At 46.6% G+C, this 18,975-nt stretch overlaps 1 protein-coding gene across 3 annotated transcripts in view; it reads left to right on the top strand.

Moving 5' to 3' along the window:
- LOC147438671 (ZIP metal ion transporter family) overlaps positions 1–18,975 on the top strand; it is a 68,728-nt gene that overhangs the window by 43,178 nt on the left and 6,575 nt on the right. For all 3 annotated transcript variants that reach the window (XM_086484685.1, XM_086484686.1, XM_086484687.1), the window contains exons 6-11: positions 10,377–10,432; positions 10,506–10,562; positions 11,233–11,273; positions 11,349–11,416; positions 11,523–11,579; positions 11,662–11,779. In XM_086484685.1, the coding sequence (XP_086340811.1) occupies positions 10,377–10,432; positions 10,506–10,562; positions 11,233–11,273; positions 11,349–11,416; positions 11,523–11,579; positions 11,662–11,779 (397 nt within the window). The remainder of the gene's footprint in view (positions 1–10,376; positions 10,433–10,505; positions 10,563–11,232; positions 11,274–11,348; positions 11,417–11,522; positions 11,580–11,661; positions 11,780–18,975) is intronic.

Here is an 18,975-nt window from a genome sequence, read left to right on the forward strand (position 1 = left end):
ACCAGGCCCGCAAAGAAGGGAAGAAGGCAGTATATCGAGATGGTAGGGTTATCATTGATGGCAAGACCATCGCATAGGGACTCGCGGCCTGTGGGACACACGAGGAGATTCATGTCACGGTTTGGAATTGCAATGGAGACCTATGGACACACCCAGAGAGACTTGAGGAGGTGATGAGAGGTAGAGACATCATTCTACTTACAGAGACACACGAGAGCCCAGAGAGAGGGTTACCACGGATACATGGTTTCCAATGGGAGTCTCTACATCGGGGATGTATGCGCCAGCACACCACTCGCGGTTCAGGAGCAGTGGCTATACTTTTTAGACAGGGGCTTCACAGCAGACTACAGATTGTTGCCCGGGACCCACAGGCCCGATACATGTGGATTCGCCTCGAGCTCTCACGAGACAGGATCGTCTACATTGCCCTTTGCTACTTTGCTCCCACAGGCTCCAGATTCGCCCCTATTGAGCAGGAGTCACCGTACGCATGCCTCACGGAGGAGATTATGGAGTACTCCACACTGGGTGAAGTCTTCCTTATGGGAGACTTCAATGCTCGTACGCGCAGTGAGCAGTGTGAGACATATGACCACGAGGACCCAGAGGCACTACACACTCTAGATGAGGAGGCTACTATGAGAGATACAGCAGACAGAGCTCCAGTCTCAGCCTACGGACGACACCTACTTCGACTTGGCTCCCAGCACCGTCTCGTTATTTATAACGGGATGGCCCAGTGGCCCACCTCAGGGGGCCTGACTTGTATGCCACATGGAGTTACAGAGGGAGGGGGGAGTACAGCCGACTATATTATGGGACCCAGGGAGGCTACACACCTTATCACATCCTTCACCATTCCACCCATACCCATCGGAGCCGACCACACATACCTCTCTTTCTCCATCACCGGAGATACCATCCCACATAGCTCCACAGCACACACTCCACACACCACCATCCATTTCACACATGAGCTAGCCTCTCTTTACTCAGCCGAGGTCGAGCATGGCCTATGCCTCCTCCACCCATCCACACCACTCTCAATTCTCACATCACATATCTCTTCCGTTCTCCACACTTCAGCTATTAGCTCTTTTCCACACACCACTCACACAGGACGCACTCCCCCCCCCGGGACTATGCCTCAGAACCGCTGGTATGATGATGAGTGCAGAGAGTTATACCGACGCCTCCGTGCATGGCGAGCCTTAGGAGAGATCACAGAGAGAGAGGCCAGACGAGATATGAAGACGCTGACACGCCAAAAGCGGCGAGCATTCGAAGAGGCACAGGAGGTTGAGCTATACCGCCTATTCATGAGCATAGATAGCGCGACGGCATGGCGCACCCTGCGCGAGCCACGTCCGACCACAGCTATTGAGGATCCACAGATATGGCATGATTATGCAGAGCGCCTCTATGAGGTGCCAGGGCAGCCTCCTATCCCACAGCCACATGAGCCACGCCCCACGTGCTCCTCCTTCTTTACAGCAGAGATGGTAGAGAGGGCCATACGCCGCATGCAGCACAGACGATCAGCTGACCATACTGGATTACAGAGTGAGCACATCATTTATGCGGCCTCCACTATAGCCCCGTTGATTGCACATGTCTTCAACCGGGCTATAGGGGAGGGCTTCCCAGAGGAGTGGACACAGCACACCATAGTGCCTATCCACAAATCTGGCGACACCCTGGACCCAGGGAACTACAGGACTATCATGATTGGCCACACGATGGCCAAACTATATGGAGCAGTACTTGAGGCACAGCTTAGCTGCTACGCAGAGACCGAGGGTTTACGAGCTCCAGGCCAGGCAGGTTTCAGACGAGCTTTCTCCACCACTGACCACATCTTCGTTCTGCGCTGCCTCATTGATGGGGCAAAGGCGCGGAAGAAGAGGCTTTACTGCTGCTTTGTGGATTTCCGCAAGGCCTTTGACACAGTCCCACGCGAGAGACTCTTCCAGCGCCTTCACAGCATTGGGGTACCGACAGAGATGATTTGGGCCATATATACTCTCTACGAGAGGGTGACGGGTCGGGTTCGTTGCCCAGGCGGCTTTTCAGAGACCATTGCTAGCACCATTGGTGTTAAGCAAGGATGCCCACTCTCCCCGACACTCTTTGGGCTCTACATCGACGAGATCTCCGACTACATACTACGAGCAGGGGGAGAGGGGAGCGACTTGGCAGGTACTCCGGTCCACATCATGTTATATGCTGATGATATTGTGTTGATTTCAGAGTCACCCGAGGGCTTGCAACGCCATCTTGAGGCCTTGGACGAATTCAGCACACACAAGGGGTTGACTGTGAACCTTGGCAAAACCAAGGTCATGATCTTTCACACATCCAGTGCAGTGAGGAGCGCTGCCACCTTCACAGCAGTAGGAGGACAGGTTGATGTAGTCACCTCCTATGTCTATCTTGGCATCACATTCACCAGCCTACCAGGACCCTTCACTATGAGGCAGGCTGCTGCTGACAGGCTCACCCGAGGATATGCAGCTCTGACCATGCTAGAGCGGAGATGCCACCAGGCACACTTTCAGGAGCCCCGCACGAAGGGCTGGCTTTTTGACACCTTAGTCACCCCGGCCCTGATGTACTCGGCGGCAGTATGGGCACCAGGATTGACGGATGACCAGTGGACACAGCTTGAGAGGCCACAGGTATGTATGATCTCACGCTTGCTCCGCAGCAAGAAGACAGTGCCACATGACATTATTAGAGCCGAGCTCGCCACACCACCTATGGTTGTAGAGGCATTATTCCAGACAGTCTGCTTCATCCAGAGGATGAGAGAGCTACCTCCTGACAGACTTACTCGTAGAGCATTTGAGGCAGCTATACAGCTATCAGAGAGTGGGCATGCGAGAGCTTGGTACTCACAGGTCAGAGCATGGTTTGAGGGACACGGTCTTGACATGGAGAGCCTACCACCATTCCAGTACGACCCCCACTCACCATCTGTTCACCTCTCTCGCAGTGAGAGAAACTTGGTATTGAGACAGGATCTGTGGCAGCTATACACTAGGAGAGTCTGGGAGTCACCTGGCTTGGGGACGAGGATGTCAGATTACAGAGACCAGTTTCTCACCATATTGTCTGGGGGGTTCATACAGAGACCACGCTATATGGACACATATATGCCACATAGCTCACGGGTGGCGATTGGTCAGCTGAGAGTGGCTTCACACAGGTTAGAGATTGAGATCGGGAGACATACTGGTGTTCCCAAGGAGGAGCGAGTCTGCAGAGCCTGCACAGAGGAGGTGGAGAGTGAGGAGCACTTTGTATGTAGATGCAGAGCATACACTGAGATCAGAGGCAGATATGAGGCCTTATTCAGAGGACAGCCCACTCTCCGAGAGATCATGGACTCTCGAGATCAGAGACAGCTCGGACGTTTCTTACTAGAGATACAGAGCCATCGGGACACACTACTACAGCCACGCACAGCTACACAGACAGAGGGGAGACAGTCGCAGCTCACAGACTTCTTTCAGAGGATTGCCACCCCTACCTCACCAGATACTCAGAGAGGAGTGACACTCCCACAGGCGGAGGTGAACCGAGCTAGACGACGATCACGAGTCACAGGCTACAGGGGCGTGAGCTCCCACCACCGACAGATCGAGGAGATCCGAGCCCGGGAGCGCCGTGCCACTGAGGAGCGAGTAGCTCAGATGAGGGCCGACCCGACAGCTTTCATCCGGGTAGCCTTGGCACCAGCCCCGCCCATGTACCACATCTTACATCCCCCCATTTGTACAGGATGGAGCTAGAGAGCTTGATGCATTCTCATGATTGTACTACCTTGAGCATATAGACATGCATATACCCCTAGAGATAGAACCCCATCCCACCTCAGATACTCCATTACCTACTTTCAGTTCAGTTTTGTATCAGTTTTGTTTCATTTGTCTTTCCGATAGACGGATGACATACACGCCATGTACATTTGATTTGTCTCATAGGCCGATTTCGGCCTGACATAGACGTTAAAAATCTTTCTTTCTTTCTTTCTTTCTTTCTCTCTCTCTCTCTCTCTCTCTCCCCATGCTAGCACCCCTCTTCTGGCTGGCTATATAAGAGCAGCCTCTCCCCCTCTTGCCAGGTTGGCAGTGCACTACCCCTTGAAGTTGACCATCCTCTACGCAGTGAAGCTCTCCATTGAAGCTTGAGAGCAGCACCTTGTAGTGTATGTCGAGCCTTTGAGCACCCATCACCTAGAACAAGGCCTCTCACGGTTGTAGGCAGCTGTGGGAGAAGTTTGATCGCGTAAAGTAGTAGAAAACTCTCTTTCTCCCTCGTCTAGCTATTGCAAATTCTATGTTTTCAGCCCCTAATCACCTGTATTAGGGTGAATTTCAGCAAAGTCTTAATAGAGTCTTATTTCTCGCTACCTACTCTACACATGCACAAAGTTTGGAGCATTTCCATCGCGAACAGGACCTCCATTTCGGCATTGGAACGCGCTCAGGTAACAATTTCTGGTTATGTGCAGAAAATTACAGCAAGCGTGTGTGCGTGTGTTTTGCATGTTTCTTTCGTGGGTTGACTGTAACAATGATTATCTCCAAAGAGACATAGTTAGCGGAAGATAGACTCTCATTTGTGAGAGCTTCTGATGAGTTTTGTGGAAGGTAGACTTGCCTGTGAGAGCTTCCCAAAATCTCACTGAAGAGTAAACACAGTAGTCAGAGAGTAGTTCTTCTACTCTCTCAGTCAGGAGCAGAAAAAGGACAAGAAAGAATAGAGGACGGGCTTTTGCCCTATTCCTGTGCTTGTAAAGATTCTCCCTTAGTAATAAAGGTATTCTCTTTATGGGGGGGGAGGGGGGGGGGGGACCAGCCCATCTTCCGGTTCCCAATGTTGTGTCAAGCTTTCTCTCTCTCTCTCCAAAGTCTCTTGAGTATATAAATTGCATTTAACAGACAGCTTTCGCTTTCGTATTTTTGTGACACAATCGTCTCAGGCATGCCATGTAATCTGAAAATCTGGGACCACAAATAGTCTCGCTAAGTGATCCGGCTTGACTGTTTTCTTTACTCGAATGAAATGAGCCTGCTTGCTAAATCTGTCAATAACAGTCCAGATACCATCGTGACCACTCTGTGTTCTCAGGAGATCAAAAATGAAATCCATTGCAATACTTTCCCAGGGGCGGGTGGGTATGGGCAAAGGCTGTAACAATCCCTGTGCTTTATGCCTGTACCTTCTGGCATACGAAGCAACTGCGCACAACTCTTCGACATCCTTCTTGAGTCTCGGCCAAAAGAAGTATCTCTCTACCCCTGTCATGGTGGTAGCAATGCCGCTGTGACCAGTAAAAGGTGGATAGTGGCATTCAGTCATAACCTTTTCCCTCAATGGCTATGTAACGCAAAACATGGTTTTCCTCATCAAGTATCCATTCTGAATGGAATATCCCGCTACTGTCTCCCCATCCCAAATCCGTGTGAAAACGTCTGCAAAATCTGGATCTGTGGCATACTGGTCGACCATATCCTCGAAGCTCCTATGATGTACCTCAGAAATAGCAAGAACCAACGTTTTCCGAGACAAAGCATCTGCCACCACATTCTTCTGTCCCTCGACATGGACAATCTGGAAGTGAAACTGTGACAAGATGTTTGCCCACCGCATCTGCTTTTCCGATAGCTGCTTTTGTGACAAGAAGTAGCGCAAACTCTGATGGTCTGTAAAGACAGTAAAATCCCGCTCCGAGTAGGTAATGCCGCCACTGAGTAAGAGCATGGATAACCGCCAAAAGCTCTTTCTCATAAATCTGTGTTGTCATTTCCGGCCTTGAGAACAATCGGCTCTCGTAAGCAATGACATGGCCTTCTTGCATTAAGACCGCACCCAGACTACGACCACAAGCATCACAATATACTTCAAATGACTTCTGCAAGTCCGGCAAAGTCCAAACTGGTCCCGTAGTCAATTTCTCTTCCAAAGTCTGAAATGCAATCACCTCTGTGGGTCCCCACGAGAAAGGGACTCCTTTCTGAGTCAAGATATGCAAAGGGGAAGCAACCTCTGCAAACTTTCGAATGAACCGCCTATAGTACGAACACAATCCCAAGAAGCTTCTAACTTCATGGACATTCTTCAAATCGGGCCAATCACGGATAGTCTCTATCTTGGCCGGATCCATCTACACTCCTGCTGCTGAGACAATGTGTCCTAAAAAGTGCATCTCTGGTAGGAAAAATTCACTTTTCTTTGCATTAATCACTAACTTGTGATCTCGTAATGCCTGAAAGACCTGAAGCAGATGATCTCTATGTTCTACCTCATTCTTGGAGAAAACAATGATATCATCAAAGAAAGTGCCAACAAATAGCTTGTACTCTCTGTCCATCATCCGGTTAATGTTGTAGGAGCATTGGTTAAGCCAAAAGGCATCACCAAAAACTCAAATAACCCAAAAGTCGTCCGAAAGGCCGTCTTGTAGAGGTCTCCCAGCGCAATTCTGATCTGATGATATGCACTCTTCAAATCAATCTTGCTAAAACACGAGGATCCCTGTAATCTGCGAGTATATCATCGATCCTTGGAATCGGAAATCTGTTCTTGATGGTGATTTGATTGAGAGCTCTATAATCGATGCACATTCTCCAAGATCCGTCTTTCTTCAAAACCAACAACACTGGAGAGCAATACGGTGAAGTACTAAGCTGGACAAGACCCTTTTCCAAGAGGTCTTTCACTTGGTTCATAATCTCTTCATTCTGTGCTCGGCTCACACGGTAAGGTGGTCGATTTGGTGGTGTGCTTCCATGTATCAGATCAATAGTATGATCTTTAGGACGAGCAGGTGGTAACTCGCTTGGCAAGCCCTTTGAGAAGCAATCGGCATGAGAGTGGAGAAAATCTTGGCGTTCTTTATCAAGTTTAGACATATTTGTCCTATCCTCATCACTCAACTCTTTCATAAAGATCAAGTAAACAAACAGACTGGATTTCATTAATTTAGAAATGGCCGAAGCCGATACAATAGGGATAGACTCGCCCTTAAGTTTTATATCGAGTACAATGGTTCTGCCCTTCTCTATAGTCAATGTCGCTTTCCTCGCCCGATAGTCCACCACGGCGTTGTTCTTGTGGTACTAGGGAATTCCCAAGAGAACATCACAACCTTCCAAAGGCATTATGTAAAAGTCCTCATGCCCCAAATACCCCTGACAATGCAACGGAAGTTTGCCAATGACAGGTGTAATGGCTATGTCCCTGCCGGGTGCCGCTAGAACTGCCTCCGCACGTGGTCCCATCCGATCGGGAGTGATCCCGAGCCGCGCCGCCAATTCTGGTGAAATGAAGTTGGCCTTGGCTCCTCCATCAAAGAAGATCAAGGCCTCTTGGTCTTTCACTTTGCCCCAAACTCGGCAAAGTTCTGTACTCTCGTCCAATGTGCTGGGATCGGTACCCACGCAATCTGGAACCAATCCTGTTTTCATCTTGCCTTTTCTTCCACGTTACTCAGATGCTCTCGAACTCTTAGGCCTTTCGTCGTCCTTGTCGTTCTATTCTTTCTGTGCCTTTTTAGGGCACTTTGCGTAGATTTGTCGAGGTTCTTCGCATCCAAAGCACTTCCCCTCCCTGATGAAGCGAGCTCTCTCCTGAGGAGTAAGCTTGGGTCGTGCATCTTTCTTTTCTAAGTTGCTCTTTCTCTTGCTACTTTCATTTGTCGAAGTCTGTTCAGCTCTTTGTGTCATGATCTCATCGGTGGGGTAAGTCAGACTGCCAGAGTGGATGGCAAAACCCCGTTTCACATGACTCATCAACTCCTGAATAGGACCTGACTTCTGTTCCAAGCAGTGATGTTGAATCTCTGTAGGTAGACCCAAGGTAAACCGCTCAATTTGTTCCTTGAACGAGATCTTCTTGAATAAAGAGGCGTGTAGAAAAGAGCTCCAGAATCTCTCGCAATAAGCCTCCACTGTATCTTTCTTGGTCATCCGAAGATGGTTCCAAGCAGTTCGTATATCACGTTCATACTCTCGAGTCAACCAAGAAGAAATAAAAAGCCTCTTGAATTTCAGCCATTTAACTGGCGCAGTCTTGCTTAATAGAAGTGTGGACCACCAAGTTCGAGCATTCTCCTTAAAATAAGAGGCAGCTCTCCGAATCTTAGAGTGCTCTGAGTAACGTCCTCCCGTGAAAGCGATGTCAAAGTGCTGTACAAAAGACAAAGCCTTCGAAGCATCTCTATATCCCGAAAACATGTCAAATTTAATTGACTGTCCACCTTCCTTAAACTCTTGGACTTTCTTGCTTTGGTCTTCGAGAAAGTCATATTGGTTGGCTTTGTAAAAATTCTTCTTCTTTGCATAAAAGTTGCTCTCACCAGAGTATGTAGACGAGTCCTCTGTAGAACTGTCACTCACTAGGCGAGATTTAGACTTCTTTGCCTTTTTCTTGCCCTTTCCGAAGTGTTGTTTCTTGCTTCGCTTTTTGCCTTTTCGGTTTTCTTCGCTCGAGTCAGATGAGCTAGATGAACTGTCAGAAGAAGAAGGAGAAGAAGAACTGGGTACTTCTTCAAATCGAACACGCTTCTTCTGTTTCTTTGCCTTTTCAAATGTCGACTAACGACCCAAATAGCCCAGGAAGTCAGTGCCTTTCTTTTGCTTTTTACTGTGCTTTTTAGCTTTGTTTCGCGCGTCAAAAAGCTGAGCAATTCGTGCATCAACCACCTCTTCTAATTCCTTCTCTATATATTTCTTGTGAGCAGAAGGTTTCTTGAGAGCGGGTTTTGGGGGTGGTGGTGTGGTTTTCTGCCACTACTAATGCACTTCCTCGAAAGAAGTCTCGCTCATATATTTTACAAATTTTGGGTCCTTCGCAAAATTGAGCATCATCTTTGTTGCATCGTTGATCAATTGACGACGCTCCATCTCTCGACGCTCCGCCTGAGTAGGCCGAGGCGGGCCATACTCCTTGCCGGAATCTTCGTTGTGATCCCTTCCCGCATCTCCGGATGCAGAGGGAGTCGACTGATCTTTGCCTGAAGCCATAGGTGCCATGGAGAAAAAGTTTGGGATCGGATTTTCCGTAGAAGAGAAATCGGCCGTGCTCTGATACCACTGTAACAGACTTGGACACTCCAAGTCAAGAATCTACCGCGACAACACCACTTCAAAACAGTTCACAGTTCACAATTGATTCAACACTCGCCCGGCGGAGTTCCGTGCCTAGAGATATTGGCCCCAAAGACTGGCGCCCCCCTTTCGGTATTTCTTTTCGTATTAGTATGAGTTCAAAGTACAAGAGTGCGGGCAGACGCTCACACTCAGACTCTGCGTCCAGATGCTCTGAGTTGTCAGTGGCCTGCTCACATATTTAAAGGTACAAGGGATGCCAAAAGCAGAGCCCAAAAGCTGAAAATCAAAAGCCTAAAAGCTTTCTAAAAATAAAGCAAGGGTTTTTCTCTCTCTTTCTCTCTTGCTTAATAAATTAAAGCAAGAGGCTTTTCTCTAGCAAATAAAGCAAAGGCTTTCTCTCAATTGCGTAGAAATCAGCTCATCCACCAGCGTAGAAAATAAAGCACCAAAAGCAAGGTCAAAAATCTCCCGCTGTTCTGCCCTTATGTTGGAAATCTCGCCGCAATTCGCGGGGGTCCGTACAGCTTCCACGTCTCAGTTCGCCACGTCAGCAAATTTCAGATTTCTGCAGTTAGAGTTAGGGTTAGGGTTTCCAGCAGAGGGTGTGAGTGTATAGCGGGCAGCCACGTCATCACTTTGTGACACCCCAGGGTGGTGATCCCTTTACCTTCACAGAATTGTCTCTTAATCAGGAATGACTTCAATCTTTTGTTACGAGGAACATGAGTCTTCTTGTAAACTTAAAATGTTGTCATCTCCAATACATGTAGCATTCATTGATGGAGAAAGGGATAACCATGTGAATAAACATCTGCATCTTGGATATGCATGAGTTTGTGCAAGGTGTGTGGATGCATCGAACTCTTCATTCATGAGTACAGTATGGAATTTGTGGTGTGAGATGTACAAGGATATAAGGCCCCACATTAGTTGGCATGTAAGGTTTTACTCAGCTGAGTAGGTGGACATAAGGCAACTTCATGAAGGAAAAATAAATATTGTCAACTGTTCAGGCAAGAGAATGCTGTGCCATGGTTTGCAGTGCATTCCTGCTTTTTTCCTCATCCTTACTAGCTATAAGGGGGTTTACCAACCGTGGTTTGTTAACGGGTTTACCTTGTGAAGTGTATGAAAAGTAATCTCGTGTTGGAATTGCTGTTCAGGTTTTTAAAACTAAACTACTTTGTCTGCAAAAACACTGCAAAAGGAATTTTTGCTTTCAGACACAGATGAGATTCAATTCTTTTGCACCAGGTATCAGTTTACATAATTTTCCTGAGGGCATGGCTGTTTTTCTTGGTTCTTTGAAGGTAACATACAACGTAAGATAGTTCTCTGCTCAGCAATCCAGGTGTCTCTCTTATCCTAATGGCCTTGTTGCAGGGTTTACGAGTGGGCATCAGTTTGGCATTGGCAATTGCTCTGCATAATATTCCAGAGGTATGTTTTTGAGCACCTTTGACTTCTATTGTGCATGTGCTTACTGTCTGTAAATCTGAGGTTTGTCAAAGCTCTTATCCATAGTATATACCTGTATATATCCGATGGCTATTTTTTTTCCCGATAGCATTACTGCCCCCCAGTGTTTAAATCATTGGGCTTTGCTCAATGTTGTTGCTTTACTGGTGTCGCTCCTCAGATCTGGTGCTCATGGTACTTCCTGAGGTGTTGGAAAACTGCTGTGCCTCTAAATGGAATGCCCAGACTCTCTTTGGTTTTACAACAGATGACAACACTTAAGCTGGGATTTTGCTAGCTTAGGTTCAGTTGTTTTTGTTTAAAGTGGGCTTTTCTTTTGAGTTTGTTGAAGTGGAGACACATGAACCATCATTGCTAAATCCACTTTTGATATGATCGGTACTTCTGATTCAAGTGTCCCTTGTTACTTGTCTGTTCGCTGTAGTTCTGGTTCTCTTTCTGAACTTAATTCTAGTATACATCCTGTTATTGATTCATTTAAGTCGACCTGATTGCTACCTGTTTATTTGTTTTCTTTAGTATCTGTATGCATGGCCCGACTTGCTGGTTGTTTTGGGGTGTTTCCTATAAGCTGCAGCGATCCTCTAGCTGCTATTCTCTGGGCAGCTCTGAATAATTTGTCACTACGCAGGGAATTGCTGTAGCTTTACCGGTCTATTATGCAACAGAAAGGTACGTGAATTTAGCTGCAATGATGTGCCAGTGAAGGTGTCAAATGTGGTTTTCAAAGCTTGGGTTTATCAGCAGTAAGTGGCAAGCTTTCAAATATGCTACCCTTTCGGGTTTTGCGGAACCTCTTGGGGTGATTCTTGTTGGTGAGATTTTTTGTGTGACTCTGTCAAAGCTAGAGAACACGCTTTTAAGGAGCACTCACTATATGTATACTGTTAAATTATGTTCTTTTGTATCTCTTTCTGTTAGCATACCTTTTTCCGAGCAGCTTGTCAGCAGAGACACTGGAAGGACTTCTAGGTGCTGGTAAGTATCCTTTCACAGGCCTAGCCAAAGTGTCTTTTTCTTTATTCAGTTTTTTTGAAACTATTTTTCCACTTCATGTCAGTTGGAGGAGTCATGGCTTTCTTAACCCTTCATGAAATGCTTCCATTAGCATTTGAATATGCCGGTCATCGGAAAGCTGTTGCAGCAGTATTTGTTGGCATGGCTGTGATGTCTACCAGGTTGTCTTTTTTTTTTTCTCTGCAATTTTTGTAAGGCTGTTAAATGCTGATAATGGTATGCAGAGGGTTGCTTTTGGCTCGGCAGATTGTGTTTCTTCCCTGCAATCTTTGACATTGATTCGCATAGTCTATGTGGGGGAAGACCTCCCCCAATTGGATCCATAATCGACTAATGTCTTCCTCAGCTGGTGCAAGGAATTATGCATGAACGTAATGGCACTTACTGCATCCATGTCTCTGGGTATTAGCCACTCTTGCACCCAAGGGCAGCAGTAGACTGGACTGTGCATATAAGTTCACAGTGCCCAACATGGTCACCTTCAAACGACTGAGGTGCAAAAAATAGCAATGAAGATGGCAATAGAAAAGAGGGATTCAATTAATCCTCATGCGATATGAGCATACAGATGTCGTTAGTCTTTTGTCTACTGCAAGCTACCGAGATAAGGTAAGTAAGGGTATTTGTCATGTAGTCTGTAAAGGCTTATATAGTGCCACCTGTAGCGGTGGTAAAGCTCGACCGGGCATCAAGAGCAGGCCACTGGAGAGTGGATGCTGAGAGTGCCCGGGGCTCAAGGGAGAGGGCGACAAGGGTCGGAGTGTCTGTGGGGGCTAGTGTGGAAAGATAGGCAACCACTATATGGCTGGGCCGTACTCGAGGCTAGAGAAGTAGGGTTTATGGGCGTCGTACAAGTGGTCGGGTAAGGTGAGGTTTGTAGATGGTATGTGTTCACGGTCATGGATTTCTGCCCTTACTTCCGTGAGGTGGTCAGAGAGGTATGGGGATTGATCATTGATAATCCCATCGGTCCCCGATGCAGACCTCCCAAAAATCAGAGGACATCCACGGTTCATGGTAATTGTCGACATTGTGAAATAAGCAAGGGGGAACTGAATGAAAAGAACAATATACATTGTTTTTAACGGTCCTATCCCAGATTCTGAACGTAACAATGGGAAAGCAGCCCCATTGTTGGTTTAGATTGAGTACCTTACGGGCTCGGGTGGTTTCAATAGTCGGTGAATGCAGCAAATCGAAGGCGTTTACGCAGAGGATTTTGTTTGTAACACGGATTTCTCCAGTGCAAAGTTTTTCTTTAATTCATTCGATGTTGCTTGGGCGGGGGATACCAAAGTCGGGAACACTACAAAACTCGGGCTGACCTTCCGGGTATTCGTGCGAGGCGTGTAGGGTATTGGGAACCAAGTAGTCCGTAGTTGTCCGGCCATTGGGAAAATGACGGAGGACCTCGACGCCTCGGCAGACGTCGCTGCCAACTGCATAGTCTTGCAGGATGGAGGTTTGGATGCGTGGCAAAGCGTACAGAATTCCACGATTTGCGCTGCAGCTTTTGGGCAGCGCCAACTTTTGGGATAAGATGCTTTTGAGTTTTAGCTTTTGATGTATTGCTTTTGAGAGGCCATGGGCCTTTAAATTTGTACCCAGGGCCACTCTCCCTCTCAGTTTTTGCTAACGAGCACTGAGCAGAGAGAGCCTGCGGAAATTGTAACTTCTTCTTTTTATTAATTCTAATTTCCCCAGGGTCTTGTCGGCAGGTACCCCCCTCTTGAAAGAATTGTAATCGCCCTCGATTACGCTTGCAAAAGCAGACAGAGGCCATAAACCAGTTCAATAGACACTGAATCTAAGTACCGACGCACTAGACAACACAAATCTAGCACTTGTACAAAGACGACTCAGCTAGTGCACATTCAGATCATATCCGAATCAATCACATATAAAGTCATTCCAAATCTAAGACCATGATTCCTGGCAACGTATTTAGCAATTGCATCTAGATCCACACCGGACCTCACTGATGTCGGATTGGCTAATTCTTATTGCGATCATGTCTATAGATTCTCAAGACCAAAATGCTGCAATCATTTTGTCTTTCAATCCTGCACTAAAAAGAAATCATATGAGAGAGGACACATCCATCAGAATCAAGTTCGGGAATTCCCATTTCCAATTTCCTTATTCATAAAGTCATACAACAGAACACTGTCAGCACAAGAGTATCCCTGAAATCCAAAGGAAAATCGGTGACAGAAGCGGAGTGACTCCCCTCGTGCAGTCCCGTGTGCACCAGATTCAAACCTGTTGATCTGCGGGATCTTTCGGAATAGACACAGCTAAGCCGAAATATCCGAGGAGTATTTGCGAGGTCCTTCTCCTCCATCCACTTCGCATCCAATGCCGGATAGTTCTTGGATTTCACTAAGAACTGCCGAATCACTTTACCTTTCACTTTCCTTTCTTTACGGGCTAGTATTTGTTTTGGAACGAGTATCTCCTCACTCTCTTCCACTTCAGGTTGCTCGTCAGGCTCCCTATGAATTGGCACCTTGTAACAGACTTGGACACTCCAAGTCAAGAATCAATCGCGACAGCACCAAATAACCACTTCAAAACAATTCACAGATCACAATAGATTTGCACTGGCCCCGCGGAGTTCCGTGCCTAGAGATATTGGCCCCAAAGATTGGCGCCCCTTTCGGTATTTCTTTATGTATTCAATCAATGTCAAAGTACAAAGAGCGGTTAGGGTTTCACTCTCAGACTCTGTGTCCAGATGCTCTGAGAAGTGAGCCCTAAACCGTGAATATAAAGATTACAAGGGATGCCCAAAAGCAGAGCCCCAAAAAGCTTTCAGTTCAAAAAGCAATCTCTCTCTCTCTCTCTCTCAAGAGAGCAAGTAAAATAAAGCAAATCAACACTCTCTCTCTCCAATTTCTTGCGTAGCCAAAAAGCAGCCAGAAAGCGTTGCTAGGAGCTTTTTTTCAGCTTCCGTGATTTCCGCAATCCGTACACTGCTACCACGTGGCACTGGCGCCAGATTTTAGGGTTTCCAGCCACTTAGGGTTTCAGCCAGCAGTTAGGGTTAGGGTTTCCAGAAATTAGGGTTTGCAGGATTTTTAGGGTTTTTGTTGTCGGTAGCCACGTCATCACTTTGTGACATACCCCCCTCCTGAAAGCATTGTAATCGACCGCGATTACGCCTGCAAAAGCGACAAAAGCCATAAACCGTCTTAGCAGACACTGATTGTTAGTACCTACGTAGTAGGAACACACATCTAGCACATGTACCAAATCGACAGTGACATCACAAGACATCACATGACATTCAACATTCATTCGGATCTTAGAGCATGATTTATCGGCAATGTAGCTAGCAATCGCATCTAGGTCCAATCGGGACCTCGTCGATGTCCAATTGACTAACCCCTATTGCAACCATGTCTATTCCAGATCAATCATATCAAAATGCTGCAGTCATTTCATCTATCAGTTCCTACACTTAAGAGAAGTCAAGAACAAATCAGTATCATAATCAGAAATTCCATTTCATTAAAGTCATACAGCAGAATACTGTCAGCTTTCAGTATCCCTAAAGCTCAAAGAGACATCAGTGACTCTAGTATCTAAATCAAGGCATCTGTTGACAAAGGAGTGGAGTGACTCCCCTCTTGTGCATCCCAAGCTGAATTCTGGGTTCCGTTTGGAATAGACTATGCTAAACCAAAAGCATCAAGGTAAAGTTTCACAATCTAAGGAGTATATGCTAGGTCCTCCTCCTCCATCCACTACGCATCCAATGCAAGATAGTTCTTGAACTTAACCAAGAACCGCCTTCGGACTTTACCTTTATTCTTCGTATCCTTATGTGCCAAAATCTGTTCAAGAACAAGGATCTCCTCGTTTTCTTCCACTTCGGGTTGCTCATCAGGCTCCCCATCATCAGGCACATCACCCTTAAAAGGTTTCAAGAGACTCACATGGAGTGCATTGTGAATCCTCCAAGTATCTGGCAGTTTCAATCGGAAGGAGACATCATTTATCTTTTCAGTGATCTGGAAAGGTCCGTAGTATCGCACACTAAGCTTTGGAAAAAGCCTCTCCTTTCCCTTTTTCTTTCTTAGGCATGCCTTCTCAAAACGTAAGAGCACCCAATCATCCTACTTCAATTTCAAATCGCGACGATGGCGATCCGTTGCCTTTTTCTGTCGTTCTTGAGACTTCTACAAAGTCTCGCGAACCTTGGCAAAAGCCGTATCCAAATCTCGCGTATATTCATCCGCTTCAAAGATCTTATCTTTTGTGCCTAGGAAGGGTGGAACCTTCGCAGCACCTTCAACAATCTCAAATGGCGCCTTCCCTGTCGAAGAGTGTATCGTGTTATTGTAGGCGAATATTCCACCAAAGGTAAGTACTTTTCCCATTGAGTCTTCTGATCAGAGATATAAGAATTCAATAAATCTAGAACCACTGAATTTGCAATCTCAGATTGCCCATCAGTTTGCGGGTGGAACGATGACGAGAACTGCAACCGCGTGCCAATGTTCTCCCAAATTGCCTTCCAAAACAAACTCGTAAATCTGGGGTCTCTGTCGGAGACAATGGTCTCAGGCATGCCATGTAGTCTGAAGATCTGGGCCACAAACAGCCTCGCTAAGTGATCCGGCTTGACCGTTTTCTTTACGGGAATGAAATGAGCCTGTTTGCTAAATCTGTCAATAACAGTCCTGATACCATCGTGACCACTCTGTGTTCTTGGGAGATCAAAAATGAAATCCATCACAATACTTTCCCAGAGCGGGTGGGTATGGGTAAAGGCTGTAACAATCCCTGTGCCTTATGCCTATCAAACTTGACCTTCTGGCATACTAAGCAACTGCGCACAAACTCTTCCACATCCTTTTTGAGTCTCGGCCAAAAGAAGTATCTCTCTACCCCCTTCATGGTGGTAGCAATGCCGCGGTGATCCGTAAAAGGTGGACAGTGGCATTCAGTCATAACCTTTTCCCTCAACGGTTGTGTAACGCACAACATAGTCTTTCTCATCAAGTAGCCTTCCCGAAGGGAGTATCCAGCTACTGTCTCCCCATCCCGTATCCGTGTGAAAATATCTGCAAAATCTGTATCTGTGGCATACTGATAGACCATATCCTCGACTCTCCTATGATGTATCGCAGAAATAGCCAGAACAAACGGCTTCCGAGACAAAGCATCTGCCACCACATTCTTCTGTCCCTACACATGGACAATCTGGAAGTGAAACTGTGACAAGATGTTCGCCCACCGCATCTGCTTTTCCGAAAGCTGCTTTTGTGACAAGAAGTAGCGCAAACTCTGATGGTCTGTACAGACAGTAAAATCCGCCATGAGTAGGTAATGCCGCCACTGAGTAAGAGCGTGGATAACCGCCAAAAGCTCTTTCTTATATATTTGTGCTGTCATCTCTGGCCTAGAGAACAATCGGCTCTCGTAAGCAATGACATGGCCTTCTTGCATCAAGACTGCACCCAGACTACGACCACAAGCATCACAATATACTTCAAATGACTTCTGCAAATCCGGCAAAGTCAAAACTGGTCCCGTAGTCAATTCTCTTTCAATGTCCGAAAGGCAGTCACCTCTGTGGATCCCCACGAGAAAGGGACTCCTTTCTGTGTCAAGACATGCAAAGGGGAAGCAACCTCTGCAAACTTTTGTATGAACCGCCTGTAGTACGAACACAGTCCCAAGAAGCTTCTCACTTCATGGACATTCTTCAAATCGGGTCAATCACGTATAGTCTCTATCTTGGCCTGGTCCATTTGCACTCCAGCTGTTGAGACAATGTGTCCCAAAAAGTGCATCTCTGGTAGGAAAAAATCACTTTTCTTTGCATTAATCACTAATTTGTGATCTCCTAATACCTGAAACACCTGAAGCAGATGATCTCTGTGTTCTGCCTCATTCTTGGAGAAAACAATGATGTCGTCAAAGAAAGTGCCAACAAATAGCCTGTACTCTCGAAAAATCTTGTCCATCATCCGGTTAAATGTCGCAGGAGCATTGGTTAAGCCAAAAGGCATCACCAAAAACTCAAATAACCCAAAAGTAGTCCGAAAGGCTGTCTTGTAGACGTCTCCCGGCGCGATTCGAATCTGATGATATCCACTCTTCAAGTCAATCCTGCTAAAGCACGAGGATCTGTGTAACCTGTCAAGTATATCGTCGATCCTAGGAATCGGAAATCTGTTCTTGATGGTGATTTTGTTGAGAGCTCTATAATCGATGCACATTCTCCAAGATCCGTCTTTCTTCAAAACCAACAACACTGGAGAGCAATACGGTGAAGTACTAGGCTGGACAAGACCCTTTTCCAAGAGTTCTTTCACCTAGTTCATAATCTCTTCATTCTGTGCTCGGCTCACACGGTAAGGTGGCCGGTTCGGTGGTGTGCTTCCAGGTATCAGATCAATGGTATGATCTTCAGGACGAGCAGGTGGTAACTCTCCTGGTAGGCCCTCTGAGAAGCAATCGGCATGAGAGTGGAGAAAATCTTGGCGTTCTTTATCAAGTTTAGACATATTTGTCCTATCCTTATCGCTCAATTCTTTTATAAAGTTCGAGTATGTGCCAACGATTTAAAAAAAATCGTTAATAGCACGAATCTGGGGCGATGCCCTCTCAGGAGCAATCAAAACGGCAGCAGCAGCTCTTGCGATTCTGTGTGTGCATTGTCTGACGACTCTCTCTCTCTCACACACACACACACACACATAACGTGGGTGGTTGCAGATGATTTCTCTCTCTCAACGTGGGTGGTTGCATGGCAACTGGGCGCGATGCCAGGGGCTGCTTCATAGTAACTTTTTCAGTGCAGGTGGAACGCGCAAGCCCTTCGCCCGCTTGGCTTATAGCAGTGATTGCTGATGCTGCCCACCCTCGTTCGAACGCTGCAATCATTTCCCTTTTGAAAAGGGACTTCAGACGAGATGGAGGTAAATACGGAGATGAGAATATTCCTGGCTATTGAATAAGATTAAGAACCTACCAGTATGTATCAGTACGGAGTAAACAAACAGACTGGATTTTATTAATTTTGAAATGGCCGAAGCCAATACAATAGGGAGAGACTCGCCCTTCAGTTTAATATCAAGTACAATTGTTCTGCCCTTTTCTGTAGTCAAAGTCGCTTTTCTCGCCCGATAATCTACCACGGCATTGTTCTTGTGGTACCAGGGAATCCCTAAGAGAACATCACAACCCTCCAAAGGCATTATGAAGAAGTCCTCATGCCCCAAATACCCCTGACAATGCAACCGAAGTTTGCCTATGACAGGTGTAATGGCTACCTCCCTGCTTGGTGCCGCTAGAATTGCCTCCGCAAGTGGTCCCATCCGATCGGGGGAGTAATCTCGAG

This window comes from Adiantum capillus-veneris, chromosome 16, assembly GCF_014529385.1.
Source record: "Adiantum capillus-veneris isolate H3 chromosome 16, ASM1452938v2, whole genome shotgun sequence".
In the NCBI taxonomy this organism is placed as follows: Eukaryota; Viridiplantae; Streptophyta; class Polypodiopsida; order Polypodiales; family Pteridaceae; genus Adiantum; species Adiantum capillus-veneris.